This window comes from Triturus cristatus, chromosome 2_2, assembly GCF_964204655.1.
Source record: "Triturus cristatus chromosome 2_2, aTriCri1.1, whole genome shotgun sequence".
NCBI classification, from domain to species: Eukaryota; Metazoa; Chordata; class Amphibia; order Caudata; family Salamandridae; genus Triturus; species Triturus cristatus.
In genome coordinates, this window is record NC_140582.1 from 21,578,562 (window position 1) to 21,600,505 (window position 21,944).

General features: G+C 47.7%; 1 protein-coding gene across 2 annotated transcripts in view; it reads left to right on the forward strand.

Moving 5' to 3' along the window:
• FRAS1 (Fraser extracellular matrix complex subunit 1) overlaps nt 1-21,944 on the forward strand; it is a 1,553,355-nt gene that overhangs the window by 836,314 nt on the left and 695,097 nt on the right. For both annotated transcript variants that reach the window (XM_085640947.1, XM_085640945.1), the window contains exon 18: nt 9,914-10,074. In XM_085640947.1, the coding sequence (XP_085497073.1) occupies nt 9,914-10,074 (161 nt within the window). The remainder of the gene's footprint in view (nt 1-9,913; nt 10,075-21,944) is intronic.

Sequence of the window (21,944 nt, forward strand, 5' to 3'; positions counted from 1 at the left end):
GGAGCTGTACATTTGCCATAAGCTACAAGCTGAAAAGTTAAGCAATGATTTGACCATCACCATTGTGAGTAGGCTGATAAAATACAACTAATGCTACATGAATTCTGTTTCCCATATCTCTCTATATTAGCTTTCTGTCCAGCATTTTTATAGATTGTAGCAGAAAAAAAACAGGTTTATTTTTTTGGGGGCCTCCAGGCATTCTAGGTATTGAGGGGGTGATAGGCTTGGTTTCATCATTTAAAGTAGTCTACACCAACCTGGAAATGGTTAAATATTCCTTGAAGAATAGTTCACCACTTGGAGTATTAACTTGTTTCAGTGCTGTATTATAATTAGGGCTCCCTGTTTTCCGTTTTTACTGATTTTTACAGGTAAATATAGACAGAAAACAATGTGTTTTCTGGCTGCATTTATTTTAAAAAATGGATAAATACAGAAAATGTGCTTCTTTTCAGTGACTTTTCATGCTGTCTTTCAAGAATTTAGCCCAACAGCTGAGCAGAAGTACAGCATTGGAAATTAAAAAACGCAATTAAATTTCTTTAAATAACTGCATTTGTCAACATACATTTGTGGTATAATGCTAATATCTGCCAGTGGATGTACTGTTATGTAATATGTGGCAACTTAAATAGCTAAAGCATGACATACATCAAAGTATGAGTCAGCATCTATCATTTAAATAAATATGGAAATGTACAGTTTTACAACTACATTTATACGCAAAACACAAAATAAATATGGATAAATACAGATAAAATGGCCAAAAATTAAATATGGATAAACAGACGGAAAGGTTAAAAAAATAAATACCATAAAACCGGGAGCCCTAATTATAATAAGGTCTTATTGATACATGGACTGGTTGAGGGAAGGTGGTGCCTTTGCCATTCAGTGGAATTAATTATTGATCTCGAATTGCATCATTCTGTAATTTCTTGTAATCATAAGTGAATAATAAACATAGAATGTTAACACAGAATTTTTGATTCTCTGTGTATTCTGGGACTGGGGAGCGCAGATCCGTCAAAGAGAGCTTACCGCTTGTCATTTTTTGAGAGATTTTTTAACTTTTTGTTGACTCCTTTTGGTGTGCTAGGGATGTCCAGCAAGAAGACCTCGGGGTTCAAGCCATGCGGCGCCTGTCACCGTGCCATGTTGGTCACGGACCCCTACTTAGTGTGTCTCCCGTGTCTGGAGCGCCACCATGACACCAAGTTGTGCTCCGATTGCTGTGCCTAGGTCCTGAAGGCTTTGAGGGAGTGATCGCTAAAGCTGCTCGCAGACCAGTGTCTGGCACCACGGAGGTTGCCTCGCCTGTCTCGGTCGAGAGGAAGGTCCAAGCACCGCTCTGGTGGGTCGAAGTCAGGTAAGAGGTACCGCAAAAAGCACAAGATGTTGTTGCAAGCTTCAACTTCGCCCCAAGCTTCAACTTCGCCCCGTCTGTCGAGACGGAGTTACCTCGGCGTTCAAGACACCGCTCCGTGGGTGCCTGGGTCGGTTAAACGCTTTCCTCCCTTTCCGGGGCCGGTAGCGACCCCCGCCCAACTTAGATTTTTATGATACCATGTGCAGCATATTTGGGTGGCCTGACACTGCCGGTGCGTCCTCAGGCCTGGCAGGCTCAGATGACTGAGGAGTCTCTGTTGGTTCAGCGCCTTCGACTCCGGTGCCACAGCCTCCTACTGGATCCGGATCGGTGCTGGTCGCACCTCCAAAGCGACCTTCCTCGGTGCCGCGTCCGACGTTGAGGTCCTCAGTCTCGCCGGCGCCCACTGGTGGCGCCTCCCCAATCCTGATTCTGGCTCCATGCCGTTCAACCTGCCCTATTCTGAAGGATTAGGAATGGATGAGGATTGGGAGGAGGAGCAGGATCTGATACCAATCCCACAACCTCAAGACATGGAGTTGTATGAGGAACTGGGTGATGTTGGTGATCTGGACACCTCCCCAGACTCTGGCATGCTGTCTCCACCTATCTTGGCCAAAGATGAGGGGGTGTTGTTTGGTATGGTTGTGCGTAGGGTTGTGGAGGTCTTTGGCCTGCAGCTCCCTATGGTGGCTGTCAAGACTAACATCTTGACAGAGGTTCTGCAGCCTAGTGTCTCCTGTCGGAACCCTTGCTGCTCTTCAATGAGACCATAATGGACGTCCTTCCGGGCACCTGGTCCAAGCCCAGCACAGAGGCTGTTTGTGAGAAAGTGCCATCTTTCTTGCATGGTATGCCCCCACTTTTTGCTGAATTGCTGAATGTACTTTGACTCCTGCCAATCAGGTGCCCAGGGCCTATGTTCCTTCCCTAAACAAAAACCTCGAAACCAAATTGGCAAACCCTGGCCACATGTCAGTCCCTGGTAAATGATACCCTAGGTACCCAGGGCCTTGTGACCAGGGAAGGCCTCTAAGGGCTGCAGCACTCATTGTGCCACCCTTAGAGGCCCTGTACCCTAACACACACACACTGCCCTGGCAGGCTGAGTGTCTGGGTACAAGACAAAACAGAGACGACATGGCACACATCCCAGTGTGCCATGCCCACAACCTACACTGCCCTGGCATACATCAGCCACCCCCCCTAGCTGGGTGCCCTATGCCAGTGGTGTGGGCACAGAGGCAGGAGCCCTGTGCCCCTACTGTACCCAGGTCCATTCCTGGGCCCTGTAAGTGCAGTGCTGCCATTTAAGAGTGCATGGTGCTGGGAGCTTGTCAAACACGAACTCCGCTGCACCATAATGGCAGCACTGAAGCCTGATAAGTTTGGTATCAAACTGCTCAGCACATTAAATCCACACTGATGCCAGTGTGGGATTTAATGTACCAAGCACCACAGAGGGCATCTAAGAGAGGCCCCCTGAAACCTAACCCACAATCCACGTCTGTTATGAGGCTGCCTAGGCTGCCACACAGTAGACATGTTGCTGGACCCCTGGGTAGGAGAGCCCCTGCTCTCCTGGGCCTGCAACAATGTACATCCTGGGCGAGGTGCTAAATCTCCTCCCCCAGGATGGGCAGGGGGAAGCTTCAAAGGCATGCCGCCTCTGTGAGCTTCCCCAGGCCACTGCAACCCCCCACTCTGGAGGGAAGCTTGGCCGGAAACCCCAAATAAGGACAGGGGATGTGCCAGCCTGCCAACCCCACCCCTCATGTGGGGAGGCGAGGTGAAGCACATCCCCAGGCTCTCGCCATCTTGAAGATGGGAAGCCCTACCCAATCAGGACTAGGCTACTGCCCCTCTCCCACAGGAGAGAGGCAGGATAGGTGGTGTACCCACCCCAGGACAGGGACCCATTGGTCCCTGGCGTTCACCTACCTGTAACGCCCCTAAATCTAGTATTTAGGGGCACCCTGAACCTTCCTTTTCCAGATTCCAAAATCCGAAGAAGAGCTAGAAGAAAGAAGACCTGCCCTGCACCTGCTAAGAAGAGGAAGACACAAACTGCTTTGGCCCCAGCCCTACCGACCTGTCGACCCTCAAACCTGCTCCTGCTCCAAACCGGCATCTCTTGTGGCCAGCAACCTCACAAACCCCGGAGGACCTGGCTACCTTTTGACTCTAAGGCCCTGGGACTCCCATGAGTAGAGGCTTTACTCAAAATCTACTTCTAATCCCTGGCAGCAGCCCGGAACCGCGAACCCAGCACACTCTGCACCAGCCAAGCCTGGCCTGTGCCGGAGTGAACAAAGACCACGAGGACGACCCCACGGCGACTGTGACCCCGAGTCCGGCACCCAAGGACCTCTCTCGACACCCCTGAAGAAGCCTGCAGCCTCAGAACAAGGTGCCCCCCCTAACCGCGATCAACAGAGGGTAAGATTTCCCGACACCAAAAGGCATCCCTCCACCCGGCGCCCCGCGGCCCCCTGTGCCCAATCCCGGGGTACCTACCTATCCTCCAACTACCCAACTTACCTCTCGAAGTGGTGGTGGTACCTGAAGAATCCTCGTCCCCGAGCTTGCAGTCTTTTTCTAAACCGGAGATTTCCCATTGAAATCAATTGAGCGCCCGAAGGCTCAAAAGCACCCAGCTGCCCGAGTGGCCCTGGCAGTGCAACCTCTACACCTATCTACTTCCCCACTTGCCCTGAGTAAGTGACCAGGAGCCCAGCTCCCACAGCCGCGTGGCCTGCTAGTCAGCAGCCACCAACCAAGGCCCCCCTATCCCTCATAGGATAACATTGGGCCTAACTCTCTCTGCACCCGGCTGCCCTAGTGCCGCTGGGGGTGAACCAACTGCACCTACCTGACCCTGGGGGACCCCTGGGTCTATGCCCAGAACCTTAACTCTGCCAGTTGAGTACTTACCTTTAAACCGATAACTCAATTTTCTTCATAGGGTAACATTGACTGGCTTTTTCCTGAAAGTGTGGACTTTTCAAATCTTAAAATATTCACCAAAAATCAGCTGAGAAACGAAAATACTCACCTGCTCTTAGTTGAGCTCCCAGTGCTGGATCTTGGTGCCCAGCACTGACTCTGAAAAATACTTTCAACTGTACTTACCAGTAACCCAATTTTCTCCCATAGGAAATCATTGACTGTTTTTCTGTGAAATTTCTTCTGTCAATTTCTGCAAACTTTAAATATTCTTTAAAAATTGTATAACTTCTGAAAACGTAATTGCTTACCTGTTTTGGATAAAGGTCCCAGTACTGAGTCTAGGTACCCAGTACTGGATTACAAAAGTAACGAGAACATACTATACCTGCAACTTGAATTTTCTTCCATAGGGAATCATTGACTGTTTTCTATTAAATATTTTCTAAGTGTCAACTTTTAAAATAGCAAAATATTGTCTAAAAATCATCACAGTAATTAAGTAGACTTTTACCACTTGATTCTAAGTACTGACCCAGGACTGAATCTAGGATCCAGTCCTGGAATTCCAAAAGTAACCCTAAAAGAAATCTGTGGCAAATAACTTGAAACTTCCATTGAACTCAATGCATTATTGTGTTTAAAATAGTTTTGCCTATTGCAACCACTTGTAACTGTTTACAAAAGTCAATTGCATATTGCAAAGTATTTATATAAAGTATCTCATTCTGAGAAAGTATATTTTAATTCCAATTGTTGGTTCTAAAATAAAACAAGCATATATTTTTTATATATAAACCATTGGCCTAGAGTTCAGTTATTGAGTGTGTGAGACCATTTGCTGACTGAGTGTGTACAACAAATGCTTTACACTGTCCTCTGATACTGCCTTACTGCTCGACCAAGCTACCACTTTAGAGAGTATGGTTATATCTAACTTTAGCCTCTGCCAAGCCTCTGGGGACTGTGGACTCTGTACACCCCCTATACCTATTTGGGAACAGTATATACAGAGCCACTTTCTCATACTCTTGTGAATAGAATGATCGCCCGCCTCCATTGCCCCACACCGGCGACCCAGTTTTCCTCACCTCCCACCCCACCCCACAAAGCTTGGTGGTTCAAGCTTCCACTTCCTGTGGCACGTTCCCATCCGTACCTCCAGACAGGGAATCCAAAAGACTGGAAAGCTCTGGGAAGAAACCATTTTCTTCCCCCAGTCTAGCTTTGCTGTCGGTGAACACTGCCTGTCTTTTGGGCTAATATTCCCATTCGTTATGGGAAACAGTTGCACAGGTGCTGCTCAGAGTCTCTGAGGAGGACCAGATTCTACTCCCCTAAGCCATTTCATACGGGAAAGATGCAGCGAAGTTCGCAATCCGATGTGGCTTGGACACGACAGATTAGCTGGGCATAGCGATTTCCATGACAGTGGCCATGCGTCGCCACGCCGGGCTGAGGACGTCTGGCTTTTTGGGGGATGTCCAAGGTAATCTTATTGACATGCCCTTTGATCGCTCTCGTCCCTTCGATGACAAAGCAGTTGCTGACCTTGAGCATTTCAAGGACTCTGGGCTGCGGCCAAGTCTTTGGGCCTCACCTCAATATCTTGGCCTGTATCTGCTTTTCGCTCCTTTTGTGGCTATGAAAGGTGCTACCAACCACGCCATCCCATTTCAGGCCAGAGGGCTCCGCAAGTTCAGCAACCTCTGCCGGGCGGTGAACACGGTTTACCCCTACCCCATGGTCAGGAGGGCAGAAGTCGAGACAAGCCATGATTCCCTCTTCCACTGCAAAACATTACTAGTCCGATCCCCCAGGACCATTTACGGCCAATTGGTGGAAGAATACGCCATCTCCACCACTGGGAAAACCTCGCCTCGGGACAGGTGAGTATTGCAAATAGTTCAAAGGGGCTACTTCAACCCCTTCAAGGCTACCTCCATCCATGCCTCCAGTGTACAATCTACTGATGGAGGATCACCTTGCCATACTCTGCTAGGAAGTCCAAACTCCCTTGCCCAAGGGAGCCATAGAGAGGGTTCCTGGGCCAGAAATAGGCTGTTGTTGTTGTTCCTGCTATTTTCTGGTCCCAAAGAAGGACAGATGCCTTCGTCCTATCCTCGACCTCAAAGCCCTCAACTACTTCCTCAAAAAGGAGAAGACCAAGATGCTCACCCTATCTCATGTCCTGTCTGCGCTGGATCTGGGAGACTGGATGGTAGTGCTAGAGTTGCAGGATGCCTATTTCCATGTCCCCATCCTGCCTATCATGGCTACCAGTGGTTTACGATGGGCCACGAGCACTTTCAGTTTGCAGTGCACCCCTTCGACCTCACCAGTGCCCCTCGGGTGTTCACAAAAGGGATAGCGGTGGTCGCAGCCCATCTGCGGCGATCAGGGATTCCAGTCTTCCCGTATGTCGATGACGAGTTGTTGAAGGCGGGCTCGTCCCAAGCAGTCCTCTCCCACCTCCAGACCATAGTGAACCTCCTGCATTTGCTGGGGTTCACTATCAACGTGCCAAAGTCACATTTAACTTCCTCTCAGATGCTCCTTTTTATTGGGGAGATTCTGAACATGGTAAAGTTTCGAGCCTATACTCCTGAACGGCGAGTCCAAGATATTCAAGCTATGATATCGATGTTTCAGCCTCTATCCTGGATTTTGGTGAGAGTGACTCTGAGGCTGATGGGCCTCATGGCCTCCTGCATCCTACTGGCAGACCATGCACGGTGGCGCATGCGGGCTCTGCAGTGGGACCTGAAATTCCAATGGGCACAGCATCAAGGACATCTCATTGACCTAGTTCAGATATCAGAGGGCTCTGCGAAAGACCTGCAGTGTTGGCTGACAAACTGTGATTGGGTTAAAGGCAGACCCCTTGCCCTTCCCCCACCCAGACCTTCACAGTTGTGACCGATGCATCTCTTCTGTGATGGGGCAGCCATCTGGGGGAGGTGGAGATCAGTGGACTCTGGTCTCCGGTGGAAGCCAAGCTCCATATCAACCTATTGGAGCTTCGTGACCTGACAGGCACTAAAAGTCTTTTTTGCATCCATCAAGGGAAGGCTAGTTCAGGTGTTCACAGACAACACTTCCGCCATGTGGTACTGCAAAAAAATGGCAGAGTGGGGTCTGGACTTGTCTAGAACAACAGGGCATTTCCCTGTTGGTTCAACATCTGGCCGGTTCTCTGAGTGCCAGAGCAGACAAACTCAGCCAAAGGTGCCTTGCAGATCATGAGTGGCGTCTCCATCCGGAGGTGATACAAGGTCTCTTTCAGCGGTAGGGAGAGCCATAGCTAGATCTGTTCTCCTTCAAAGAGAATGCACAATGTCAGCAGTTTTCCGTGTTGGAGTTTACAAAGCGGCTCTCGCTCTGTGACGCTTTTCGTCACGAGTGGAGCTCAGGCCTCCTGTACGCCTTTACATCCAAACCACTCCTGCCCAGAGTGGCCTAGAAAGTCAGGAGCAACAAGGCACAAGTTATTCTTGTGGCTCTGGATTGGACACGGAGAGTTTAGTATCCCGAGCTTCTGGATATAAGCATCAATTCAGGCTGCCCCTCCGGGAGGATCTTCTGTCGCAGCAGCAGGGCAGGGTTCTCCACCTGAACCTGTCCGTTCTGCGGCTCCTTGCATGGAGATTGAGGGGCGACAGTTGACAGCTTTTGACCTTCCTCCCGAAGACTGTGAAGTTATTCTAGCAGCCAAGCGTCCTCCACGAAGTCGGTATACGCCTGCCAATAAAACACATTTTGGAAATATTGTACAGAACGGACTATTGAGCCTTAATCTGCTTCTCTGGCATATATTCTCTTGTTTATCCTTTGGTCGGCCCAGCAGGGCTCTGCTTTGGGCAATTTGAAGGGCTACCTTTCAGCCCTCTCGATTTTCTTTGACTGCCAGATCAACTGTCGCTTTTTAAGTCGCCTCTGGTGCAGAGGTCTTTAAATGGGGTTAACCCACTTGTTTCCCCCTTCTGCTTTTCTTATGCCACAGTGGGACCTTAATTTTGTCTTTACTTTCTTGATGTGCGCACCGTTTGAGCTGCTGCTCAACTGCCCTCTACGGTTGCTCACTATCAAAACCGCTTATTTGGTGGCAATTACCTCTGCAATGAGGTTGAGCAAACTGCAGGCATTGTCCTCACAGCCTCCTTCCCTGACAAAGTTGTCCTGAGAGCTATTGCATCCTTTTTGCCCAAGATTGTAATTTGGGACAGTCTGTTACTCTACCCACTTTCTACACGTCTCCGCACCTTTCCAAGGTAGAGGAGCGTCTCCATCGGCTGGACTCAAAAAGAGCGTTATCGTTCTACCTTATTCGCACTTAAGAGTTCAAGGTGGATGACCAACTCTTTATAGGGTACGTGGGAGCAAAGAAGGGGTGTGCTGTTTAAAAGAGAACCATCTCTTGTTGGGTTATCCTCTATATAAAAATCTGTTACGCCTTAGCAAAGAAGCAAGCCTCCTGAAGGCCTTCGGGCCCATTCCACCAGAGTGAAAGCAACTACCACAGCCCTACAGCATGGTATTCCTATTTTTGATATCTGTCAAGCAGCCACGTGGGCATACCCGCACACGATCACCAGACACTACTACCTGAATTCTCAGGTTTGCAGGGAGGCCCTGTTTGGCCGCTTTGTTTTACAGGATTTCCTGATTTAAAGCTTTTCTGCAGTCCCATATCTAGGGAAGGTATTGCTTGAGTATCTATTCAAAGGTAAAGAATCTGCGGCCAGGTGTCTCTATCAGATGGACAAGTTACTTACCTAAGGTAAAGCCTTATCTGGTAGTGATATGATCTAGCCACTGATTATTTACTATCCTCCCCACTCTGCGGAATTGTCTTTTAGTGTCAGGGCTGATCCTCTTCAGGGCCCTAGCTTCTTCTAACACACCATGATCAGTCACTTAAGGGCTCCGCACTTCTGGCATGGAAAGTTGTCAAAAGTACTGACGTCAGTGAGCAGGAGGGGCGGTTTTTTGATGTGGATGTCACGACGAACACTGTGCCGCCGACGTCACTCGGAGTCAACTGACACCGTCTACCGTCACGCAGGGGTACTGCTAAGAAAAATCTTCCGGATCCAGCCTGACGCCTGGGAGTTCAAAAGTAAAGATTTTGCGGCTAGATCATGTCTCTACCAGATAAGGTGTTACCGAAGGTAAGTAACTTGTCCATTAAGCTTGACTTGAATATCATGGCAAACATAATGTAACTTGTTGCAGTGTGCAGCTTTTACAAAGCTGCCAATTTGTATCCTTTAAACTCCTGTGTCTCCCTGGGCATACATGGAGCCTGTTCAACACGACCGCTTTCTGCCCTCCTAGGGAGACCTGCCAACGACTCTCAGGAATGGGAACAATGAGGGATTTCAGGCCAAATAGGTATTACCTTCATCCTACAGGAAGCCACAAGTGTTACCCCAAATTACAGGCTTCAAAGGGACACAATTTATTTGGCCACATTTATTTTACATTTACATTGCGTGTCTTACAAGAAACAAAATTTCAAATGAAGAAATTAATTAGATGGCAGGTACTTTGTCAAAATGTGTTTTATATCATAGTGCCATTTCTTCCTTCCAGGATTCATATTTTGGTCCAAATTCCCCATCAGGATGGAATGCTGCCCCTTATTTCTACCATGCCTTTGCACAACTTGCACTTTCTTTTATCGGAGTCCATTTACAGACATCAACATGTGTGCTCGAACCTAGTCACCATCAAGGACCTTAAAGGCATCTCGGGTAATCTTTTTTCACATATATATTTTTGATTGTTACATGTTTAATAATTCCACTTCCTTAACATATACCATTTGGACATAGTTATGGAGAAGACACATGGCTCTGTCAGTAGAGTTCCTCTCCCTCACACATGGTTGTTCTGTTATGTAATGTAATTTAATGCTTTTAAATGCATGCTGGAAGACCTAAAGCAAAAGTAGGGTCACCTTTATGGTCTCATTTTGAAATTAAACAACTTTATTGCATGCAAAGCACTTGACGAAATCCGCTATGCATGCACAGATTAATGTATTCATTTCATTTCATTTCATTAGTCTTTATTATCGATCGATTTCATCAAAAAAGACAATTACATAGTAAAAATGCATACAGAATAAATATTAAGAACAATTCCAATGTGACACAATTAGAATAAAATCATGAATAAACACAGCTCAAAAATCTAGTGCCTCCTGTTTCTGATAATCCAAACCCCACCCAAAAATTTGGCCACTGCAACTACGACACATTCGCCAGTATCAAATCTCAGAATTCTTAGGGCTTCAAACCCCTGTCTAGTTCCCAATGTGCGACATATAGGTTTAAGCCATTTAGCCCGGGGGGCGGCATAGGCCGGGCAGACAAAAAATATATGACCCACTGAATCAACACAGTCAGTACACCAGCTACAGGAGTCACAAGTCTCACCCTTCCATTTTTTTGTAAATGATTTAGTGGGTAAGGTGCCAACCCTCAATTGATGGTAAAGTTTCCTGTCGCTGGGCCTGGTAATAATGTCCCTGTAGGCTTCTAAAAGAGGGACTTTTTTATGCTCAAGGAACCTGCCTGACAAGGACTCAGCTGAAACTAAGGATAGATGTTTTTGAAGCACCATTGACCAATAAAGGCTTTTAAAAAATTTTTTAGGGGGAAAAGGGTTGGTAGCCGGGTCGGTCCAGAGAATTCCCAGACCCATGGATTCCAATAGTTGACTAACTTGCTTGAACCACATGATGTTGCCGGCGCCCAAAATGGAGCGGACGTCCAGAAATGCCTTCGCATAGGGGCCTAATTCCGGGACCGTCCATAATCTCCTTTAAAAAGCCAATGGTTTAAATCTAGCAATGTCATCAAAAGAATAACAGCCGAGATCCAGCAGGAGCGGTTTCACTGGGGGGTAAGCTTCCTGAGAAATTTGTGTTGCGCCTTAACCAAGGGGGAAAGATCGGCGAAACCCCAGAGTTCAGCGCCGTATAGGATTGCAGAATTAATCCTTGCATTATAAATTTTAATAGGAGGGCCTATCATTTTCAACTGGGATTGCTTTTGTTCTTTAACCAAGCACCCAGAAAGCTGGGCGAATTTAAGAGATAGGACATCTATTTGTGGCCTCCAGTTCAGCTTATTTTCGAAGACTACCCCCAAGTAAGTCATAACATTGGTTCGTTCAAGTAAATCATTATTCATGGTCACATGGCCTTTCACACATCTCCTTTTGTTAAAGTCCATGTATTTGGTTTTAGAAACATTAACTAACAGGTCAAAGTCAGAACAGAAGTTGGCAAACACGTTCAACGCCACCTGTAACCCAGACAAAGTCTGGGATAGGAGTAGGGTGTCATCGGCAAACATGAGGAGTGGAATTTTTGTACCACCCAGCATAGGGGCGTCCGTAGATGTAGAAGAAAAGTACTGCACGACTCTATTTATGAAAAACAGAAATAGAGTGGGCGCAAGGACGCACCCTTGCCTGACACCCCTACTAACTTTGAATCTGTCGGTGACCTGCCCTTGATTCCCCCATCTTACTTGTGCAAAATTATTTTCATGCAACCTGATGATAATGTTCAAAAGGTCAGCAGGCATCCCTAGCTCCGCTAATGCCCCCCAGAGTTTAGTCCTATTGACTAAGTCAAATGCTGACCGAAGGTCAACAAAAGCAGCGTATAGAGTGCTACCGCAAAGATAAACCGTTTTCCAGACGATCAGTTGAAACTTGAACGGCTGATCAATGGTACTTGTGCAGGGTCTGAAGCCGGCCTGCAGGGGCGAGATGATATCCTCCTGCTCAATCCAAGACTAGATTCTTGCCAGGATCATTCTTGCAATAATTTTTTGAACAGAGTCAATTAAACTAATCGGGCGGTAGTTCCCCGGGCAGGAGCGATCACCTTTCTTAAAGATGGGCAAAATCTCAGCGCCCTTCCAAGATTCAGGAATGGCAGCCCCCTTGGCTATTGCAGTTGCCATGAGTGCAATGTAGGGCACCCAGTTGCTAAGGTCAAATTTGAAGAGATCCGCGGGGACACAATCTATACCCGGTGCCTTGCCACTAGGCACCTTGGTAACCTCTTCACAATCAAATTTAAAATTCTGTGAAGAGGACAAATCCCGGATAGAGGGAGAGGCGATCGCTTCAACCAGATTAATATCCGAGAACTGGGACTCAAAGTGCGACACCCAGATATCTGGGAGTACATGATTAGAGGGGACCTGCGTACTCGGGGAGTTGCCCCACTTCGCGATATGCCAAAACAAAGTCAAATTCCTTTGTTTACTAGCAGCCAAAAGGTCATTCCAATGATCATTATCCCAATCTTGTTTGGCCAGGACTTTAGCCTTGCTGTAGTCTTTCCTGGCTAGTCTAATAATAGCCTGATTTTTTGTTTTAATAGCAGATTTCAGTTTGCTATAGGACTCAAGGCAAGCTTTATTATACCAAGAGTTTGGCTTTGGTGTAAGTGATTTCTTGACCTTGCAAGGTTTGGAAAAAAGAGACTTAAGGCCTAAAAATAGATTTTCGTGAATGTGAGTAGACTCACCAACGACATCCTCAGGGCTCCGAAGAGACTGGAGGTCTTCCAACGCACATGAAACTTTTGAGCTAATCTCAGAAAGTACTGCACTATCAATGGCAACCTTTTCCCAGCGCACTCTCCGTTGGTTGTTAGTTAAGAGGGCATCGGGAGTGACTATCTCTGATGGTTTTTTTCTATGGGCTGGGCAATCAAAAAACTCAGGACTAAGGGATTATGGTCGCTCTCAGGGCGGTCCAGAATTAATGTATTCTGTTGTCTCATTTATGACCTTATAAAAAACAGAGACAATTAGCAGAGTTGCTTGCATATTCACATGGGTATTTATATACCTATTAATCTGAAGCTGTTCTTTTGTCATAAGCTAGAAGCTAAAAAGTTATGCAATGATTTGACAATCAACATCGTGAGTAAGCTGATAAAATACAACTAATGCTACATGAATTCTGTTTCCCGTATCTCTTAATATTAGCTTTCTGACCCGCTTTTTTATAGACAGTAGCAGAGAAAAAAAATGCTTATTTTTTTTGTCCTCAAGGCATTTTGGTTATTGAGGGGATGATAGGCTTGGTTTCATCATTTATAGTAGTCCCCACCTAACTTTGAAAAGTTTAAATATTCCTTGAAGAATAGTTCACCGTTTGGAGTATTAACTGGTTTCAATGTATATTATAATAATGTCTCATAGAGACATGGACTGGTTGAGGGAAGTTGATGCCTTTGTCATTCACTGGAATTAATCCTTGATCTCGAGTTTCATCATTCTGTAATTTCTTGCAATCATAAGTAAATAATAACCTCAGAATGTTAACACAGAATTTTTGATTCTCTGTGTATTCTGGGACAGGGGTTTGATTATGACTGTCATTCACTGGGTGTGAGCATTGCTCTTGATTTGCATCATTGTGATGTCTCTTGTTATCACTAGATAATAGTACTCAGTATTTTGTTCCGTTCGAGAACTCACTGGTACAAGCAACTTCATGATCTGATATTTGCTGAATAAATCACAGGTTTCTGGGGAAAACAGACTATCCTGCATTCAGCCGTTGGAGTGGTTCTACTAAATAGAAAGGTAAACCCAAGCAGGCTCTGTTACTATATTTGAGAAATGATAACATCAGGGTACCAACTGCACGCACCAAAAGTCAGTGACATTGTAAGAAAGTCAGCTTATTGATACAGAAGTTCCAAGTCAATTGTATTCATTTGTCTTGTTCTCCCATGGGAATTGCCTGTTTTTGGTTGCATAATCTGAAAAAACTGCTCACAAAAGAGCACTATTACCTAAATGATTTTGAGATTCTCCTCATTTTAACAAATGTACCATTTAACCTCTTCAGTGCCCCGCCCTTTCCACCCCCTGTGCCGGGCGTTTCATTAGCGGGCGGGGTTCATGACGAGATAGTCTCGTCATGGGCACTGCGCAACCGCGCTCCATGACGAGACTATCTCGTCATGGGCACTGAAGGGGTTAACACAGGCACCAAGCAATGCATTTGATACAGCAAGTAGTTCTAGCTGACTGGCCCTCACAAGGCTTGCATCTTATGTGGAGAGCAGCATACTTTAAGGTCTTGCGTTTTTGCACTGAATATATATCCAAGGTTGCTGACAAACCATCTCTTGTCAGAATCCAAAAAAGAGCTGGTACTGTAAGAGGCCCTATCGCAGGACAGAAATTGTGACATATGTGTAAGATGGATGGTACCTAGCAATTATTCTAGCAGGTAAAGCTTATTGATACCATAAGAAAGTTGCTACCCCTCTTCCTGTACCTGCCATAACTCTGCTAGAGAGTGATCCTCTGGACAAGCATTGCAAGTGCTTCTTGGGTGGAAAGCACCATGTTGCAAGGCTTAGGGTCCTGATATATGGGTCTAACTGTTCACACCTTAGCCAGTTCAGACACTTCAACAGAGAGTGTCACCAGCCTCAAAACTCAATTGGAAAGATCAAAACATCCTGTGATTGATCAGGCTTCAAGTACATATGTACATGGAGTACATAGAACCAGAGCTTTGGTACCCCAACCTGATCTTCAATTTCTGAAAGCAGTCCTTAAAATGATAGTGTGGCTTCATACCAGAATAAGTATATTCTGTGGCTCCAGAGTTTGCTTTGTAATATCCTGCTTCATTCTCTAACATCACAAAGGAGAAAGAAGTGTAGGAAGGGTTGGGGAGTAAACAAAAAAAGGAAGATTTTGAGCTGTGATTGGTACCTGTTCATTGGGGCAAAACTCATCGAGAAACAGTGGAGTTTGCTAAAGATTCAGTATTAGAGACTCTACACCTATCTTTGGTACATTCAGGTTTGGAGGCAATAAATGTCTGTTCGTGGCATGTCCAGCTGTGGATACACATGCTTTGCATAATTCTGCTATCTAGTGTTGGACTCAGCAGCTTGCAACTTGTTTTTCTTCAAAGGCTCAAGGTATAGTGACTCATATCGTTTGAAATGCACTTTGGCATCAGCTCAATTTTTAGATTGTTTTTTTTTTCCACCATGTGGCTCAGGCATTGACTGATTAAGCTCTGGGTAGACGCCTCTTAGTGCTCATTGTTGGACGTCTTCAGTCAGTCCTCTCCAATTAGCATGGAAAATACCTTTTACGTATGCGTCTCTCCTGTCTTTGTCAGAGTTTGACTACCAGGACTCCAAGACCTTTTGTGAGCACTATGCCCCTTCTGTGGCCTCACGCCCGCTTCTTCTATGCTTCCAAGACAAAAATGAAGAAATAGTAATTGAAAGGACATCCTTTTAATATCGCTCCCATGCCACTCCATGTACCCTTGGACCGACCACAACTAGGTCTGTGACCTGTGCCTCTCCCCCGAACCCGACGAGAGTGGGCATCAGGCCTGTCTTGCAGTTTGCTCCAAGAAATTTAGCTATACCGGTGTGACTGGAGATTAGCCCATTGGAGAATGGAGCACCAGGTAGTAGACAACACTCCTAACATCTTTGGGGAATGAGATGTTGAGGAAGACTTGGAGGCTGACCCTTCTGGAGCTCAGCCTTTCCTGTTCACTCCTGAGACCAGCTCACAATCTGAGTCGGAGAAGCAACAGGGGTCAGAGCCCCAGCAGCACCCAAAGACTCTGACTGTGAGTATAGGATCACACCAAGTGGCTGCACACTGACCCGTACAGGCCCTACCTGGGGTCCTCTTCTCCGAAGCCCAGGGAGATTAATCCAAAGGTGTCTTTAGGCATCCGGTTTCCTTAACGGTAGCAGTTGCAGTCAAGGGGGCCTGCGTGCAGAGGCTGCAGGCGATGTCGGGGAGTCCACGGGGGTGAAACCATGCTAGACTTGGACTCTGGAGTGCCGGGGAACCTTGTTGGCTCCGGTGGCCCACTTCAACTCAGGCCGGAGGCTTCGGGTGCAGAGGTGACTTCGGGTTTCAGGTCTTTGGTGGTACTGGAGGTCTCAGAGTCTTTTCTTTAGGGTTTCTTTTGAACAGCTCTGCTGTTCACGAGAGGTCTTGGTCTTTATTGAACACAGGCAATCCTCCCAGGTTCTGGAGGCACTCAGCTGCAGGACGAGTCGCCTTTGGCACAGAGTTAATGGTGAACGGCAGACAGGTCAGCGGGGCTGGGGCCCGGTCAGGTGCTATCTTCTGCTTTAGCGGCTCTTCATGGCCTTCTGTGTTGGTCATCAGGATTTGCATCTCTGTTGCCAGGGACTCCCCTAAATACTGGATTTAGGGGTGTTAGGGGAGTGTAGGGTAGTATCCAATGCGTTACTGACACTTGGGGTCACTACAGACCCTATATGACCACTTTCTGTGGTAAGTGGGCATAATCCTGTCCCTGAATTCCTTGGTATGCCATCACAAAAATGGCTACCTCTGAAAATGTGTGTCCACGCTGCCGTTAGCCCACCTTAGGGGTGGTGCTAGCCTAGGGGTGGCACACCTACTTGACTAGCTAACCTTCCTGCCTTTCCATGTGCCAAGTGGTCTTTGGACAGGGTGTTTTGCTTCCCCTTCAATGAGGGGAGCCAGATTCACATTCCACAGGCAGTGGTTCCTTTAAATCTCGCCAGTCCAAGGAGGCATATCAGCAGGTCATCCTGTGGGAGAGGGTGTTATATCTTCTTCCCAGATAGGTTTATGTTCCTGACCGCCTGAGAGCAAAAGACTCTTACCCCAGAGGTCAGAAACTTGTCTCGGGTGTCAGGGTGGCAGAATCAAGTCCGTAAGCACACCACAGGCTGGTACGTTTTCAGGGGGCATGTTTTGGTAAATCCAACAGTGTTATCAGTGTGGATTTGTCTGATAGAGACATCTAGCTGGATATTTTTTATATTAGAATCCTCCCCAGGTGTCAGACTGGTTCTGGAATTCTTTTCAGCAGTACCTCTGTGCGTTGGTAGAGGACCTCAAGCGATTCCGCCTCCCAAATGGGACGTCAACGGAGTCCATGTTAGCCCTCCCCTGATGTGCTGACGTCAGTTCTTCCTTTCCCATGCTAGCAACGTGGATCCGCACTGCAGTTCCTTCGCCCCGTTTTTGACCTACTTGATGTTTTTTCGTCGACAGAGCAGTGTACCCTTTTTCTACCCTTCTTCAATGTCCTCTGTTTCAAGCCTTGTGAATCCTGTTGATGACAAATGTCTGCCATAGACCCTCACTCGGTTCGCATGTGGTGCCTGGATGAGCACCATGAAACCGAAGAGTGCGACTCCTGTCCCCAGCTCCAACCGAAATCGCGCAAGGAACATCACATGAACCTCCTTGTGGCCCAGATGTCACAGTCAATGAAATCTTCTCGTCCTCTGTCTCCCACATGCTCTATGGACTGTCCACGGTAGGAGCTGTTCCATGGGCATCATTCTCCTTCGACGTCCGGGGGTAAGTCTTGGTATCTGCGGTCAAAGTTGCGGCACCTTGTGCCTTCCTCACCTAATACTGGTCACTGCTTTTCTGTTGAAGTGTTGGGGCATGAGTACTTCCCCGCGTCGCCCCACCTATCCTGGGACCGGTCATCTTTGACCCAGATGAGAAAATACTCTCAATCGCTTCATTTTATTCTTGGGTCTTCACCTCCCTCTGGAGAGCCCTTGGGCACCACATAAGGTTGTGCCTGTGACCCCCGCGGGCTCTCCCCCGGCTTCAGGTCGTCCTCATGTGTCTGACACCTTGGCGACGCCAGTGCACAGCCCTTTGAGGCTCCCACCTGTGGATCCTGCTTCTGGTCTGTCGACTCCAATGTCGGTGTCCTGTTTTTGCCTGCCATTTCCTATAGTGGTGCCATCAACTCTGATCCCCGCTCCCTCTGATGTTGAGGCATCGCCTTCTCAGCATCGACCGGCTTCGTTTACGGTATCTGCCAGCTGCGGCACCGATGGAGCTGACCGACTTAGACTCTCCTCCTCAGGTTTTTCCTTCTAAGGACTATGGTTGTGGAAGTTCTACAGGCATTGTCCCCCTCCCATTTCGGACATGAATCCACCCCCTATGCTGTCTAGATGGCTACTTGACTTCGGTGACCCCAGTGGCTTAGACTCTTCTCCAACCTCCTGTCCCCTGGTTTGGCTATAGAGGCGAGTTCCGCTCTGGCAGACATGCTCAATCAAGTTTCGGTCATCCTGGATTTGCAACTTTTTACTGTGGAAATGTCGACAGAGCCTTTAATTGGAGTTCTTCATCTTGGCCTGTCTAACGTTGAGCCTGTACTCCGTTATAGTGACTGGCTTTTCAATATCCCGGCTGGGTGCTTGGGCTAAACCTGAAACAGGGCTCCCTGTGGATCGCTCCTGTTTCCTTCGACATCCCTCTACTAGGAGCTTTATGGTTCAGGCTGCTTCAGCCAGACAAAATATTGATGTTCTCCCTCCGGAAAGAGAGGCCAGGAAATTTGACATTTGCGGTAGGCATATTTGCACTTCTTCTAGCTGTCCCCTGCACTCTCTGAACACTTCTTGTGTCCTCGCCTGCTTCTCCCCACGTCTTGTGGGACTCAGTGGAACACCTCTTTCACTCCCTTCCAAAAGAATCCCGGAATGCTCTTGTTCCCCTGGTACGAGAAAGGCAACAAGCTTGCCACTCTTAGCATCTGCTGTGATATATCACTGATTCTGTTGATCGGGCAATGGCCTCTTCCATGGTGTCTGTGGTTGTGTACTTCCAGGTTTTCGGAGGCTGTGCTAACTACTTTAATTGACATGTCTTTTAATGGTCCCTCCCTTTTTGGTGCACATGTTGTACTAAGGTTGTCGGCAATTGTTGTTTCCCCTTGTTTTGATTCTTATCCGTCTTCACAGGGGGGAGTACTTCTCTCCCTTCCAGGGTTACACCTGGTGTGGTGTGCCTGCTTTCTGCAGGTACTGTTCTTCTCATTTATGAAGTCAGTGATGGGTTTTGTTTTCAGACATTTGGAGCACATCTTGCTTTACAGTCTCGTGGGAATCTGTTCTTTCAGCTTTTTTGGCCACTTGATTTTTCCTACCCGATTACTCACACTGTGGCGGGTATGGTTGTGTGTCTGTGGTTGGTTGTGGTTGGGTGTGGTTGTATGTGTGTGTGGTTGTATGTGTGGTGGTGTGGGTGTGTGTGTGTGTGTGTGTGTGTGTGGTTGGTTGTGTGTGTGCTGGTGCACTACAGCCTTGCCTTATTTTGTATGCCTTGGAGGCATTGTGTGAGCTATCTATGCTCTTCAATTAATCTTTTCTCTGCCGCTTAGGTCCTTATGGGTGACAATAGTACCACAGGCAGGTGCGCTATTTGGCCCGATTAACATTTGTTCAGGTCTTCGACCCTCTTTGGTGTGGGCCTTCTCTTTGTTCTATCTTACTCTGTGGACGTATGGATTTTCTCCTACTCGTATTTGTGTTCCTCTTGGTGTGGGCCGGGGTTTCACGCTCCACCTCCTTAATGCCATTGTGGTGTCTGCATCTTTTTAGTGTATTGTTTTGAATTGCGTCTGAGCACTGCTTTCTTGTGTAGGCACTTTTCTACTATATCATGCTCCTGATGCTGTTTATCTTCAGCAGTCTGGTGTTCTTGTATGTGCTTTTACCCATTCAGTGTTCTACCTACCTGCATGTGTTAAGACCACTGCTGTTGCCTCCTGCTGGGGTTTCTTATACATATCTGCCATCGTACCCATGGGGTAGATTTTTTTGCCAAGTTTTATATAGCGCAAACTTGATCCGAAGGTATCTGGTATCAGAGCGCTTTACATGAGCACCAGTTACTGTTTCACAAGGACACATTACTTTTTGTTACACACGGGGAGATTAAGTGATTTGCCCAGAATCACAGGATGTTGAGCGTCATTGCCTAGACTCAAACCCGGTTCTCCATATTCGAGATCGACCGCCCTAGCCCCTTAGGCCACATCCTCGCCCCTTTTGATTTTGCGTCTGTTTTTTCAGTTCTCTTCACCTGGTACTCTAGTCCGCTTGATTGTTTAGATCATTGTCTGGTATCTTTATTTTACAAGAGGCTGGGCTTTCCCTGTATCTTTCCTCCCTCCACTCCCGGCGTTGCTGCATCCCCTTTTCCATAAAAAGAGGTTGTATTTAAACCCCTTCTTTGTTGGGGGTATTTCTTTACTTTTTTTGAGCCATATCCTATCTTTCCTCAAGTTATATGTAGCGTTGGTCATGTTTCTTAACCGTTTCTCCGGTTTCCATGAGTTGGGCAATGTGGGATTGTCATAATCAATTATCTGTTGCCCTTAGCTTCCCCCAGCCCTTTCCTTTCCCCTGCCGGTGGTGGTCTTATTCTCGTTTATGGTGGACTTTCCACATGCTTTTTATTCTTCGCTTCTCCTGCTACCACCTGCTGGCATCCTTCCTCAGTCTGTGGCATTGGTTCTTGGACGGTTGCCCTTGTTTGCCTGTACTGGCCGACACTTTCCACTTCCTACTCTTATGTGGCATTCTGTTGCGTTTTCCTAGCTTTGTCTTTCTGCCTCCACCGCAATTACTATTGTAACCTCTTTTGCAGCAGTAGGATGTATTATCTCTGTCCTTCCTTGGTTACCTGTGTTTTTGGAGTTTCCCGCATCCTACTAGTGCATCACGCCAGGCGGCGCATGCGGGCTCTGCAGTGGGACCTGAAGTTTCAGTGGGCCCAGCATCACGGCAACCTGTCCGACCATGTCTTGATCTCGGAGGGCACTGCACAGCAGTTGCAGTGGTGGCTCACGGACTGCGATTGGGTCACGGGCAAGAGCCTCTCCCTACCCCTACCGGAGCATGTCGTAGTGACGGATGCGTCCCTCCTGGGATGGGGTGGCCATATGGGAGAGGCGGAGATCAGAGGCCTCTGGTCTCCGGCGGAGTCTCGCCTCCACATCAACTTGTTGGAGCTGAGAGCGATCTGACTTGTACTGAAAGCCTTCCTTCCCTCTGTCCGGGGAAGTGTCGTGCAGGTGTTCACGGACAACACCACCGCCATGTGGTATTGCAACAAACAGGGCGGGGTGTGGTCGTGGACCCTTTGTCAGGAGGCTCTGCGCCTCTGGACATGGCTGGAACACCAGGGCATCACCCTGGTGGTTCAACATCTGGCGGGCTCTCTGAACGCCAGAGCAGACGAACTCAGCCGCCGGTGCATGATGGATCACGAATGGCGTCTGAACTCCGAGGTGGCACAAGGTCTCTTTCAGCAGTGGGGAGAGCCTTGGTTAGATCTATTCGCCACCATTGAGAACGCGCAATGTCAGCAGTTCTGCGCGTTGGAATTTCCAAAGCGGCACTCGCCCGGCGACGCATTTCGTCGCGAGTGGAGTTGCGGTCTGTTGTACGCCTTTCCGCCTATACCACTTCTGCCCAGAGTGCTGAAGAAGATCAGGCGCGACCGGGCACAAGTCATCTTGGTGGCTCCGGATTGGGCACGAAGGTACTGGTATCCCGAGCTACTCAGTATGTTGACCGATCCTCCGATACGTCTGCCCCTTCGGGAGGACCTTCTGTCGCAGCAGCAGGGGACGGTCCTCCACCCGAACCTGTCCAGCCTCCACCACCATGCGTGGAGATTGAGCGGCGGCAGTTGATGCCATTTGACTTGCCTCCTGAAGTCTGTGATATCATTCTGGCAGCCAGGCGTCCCTCCACAAA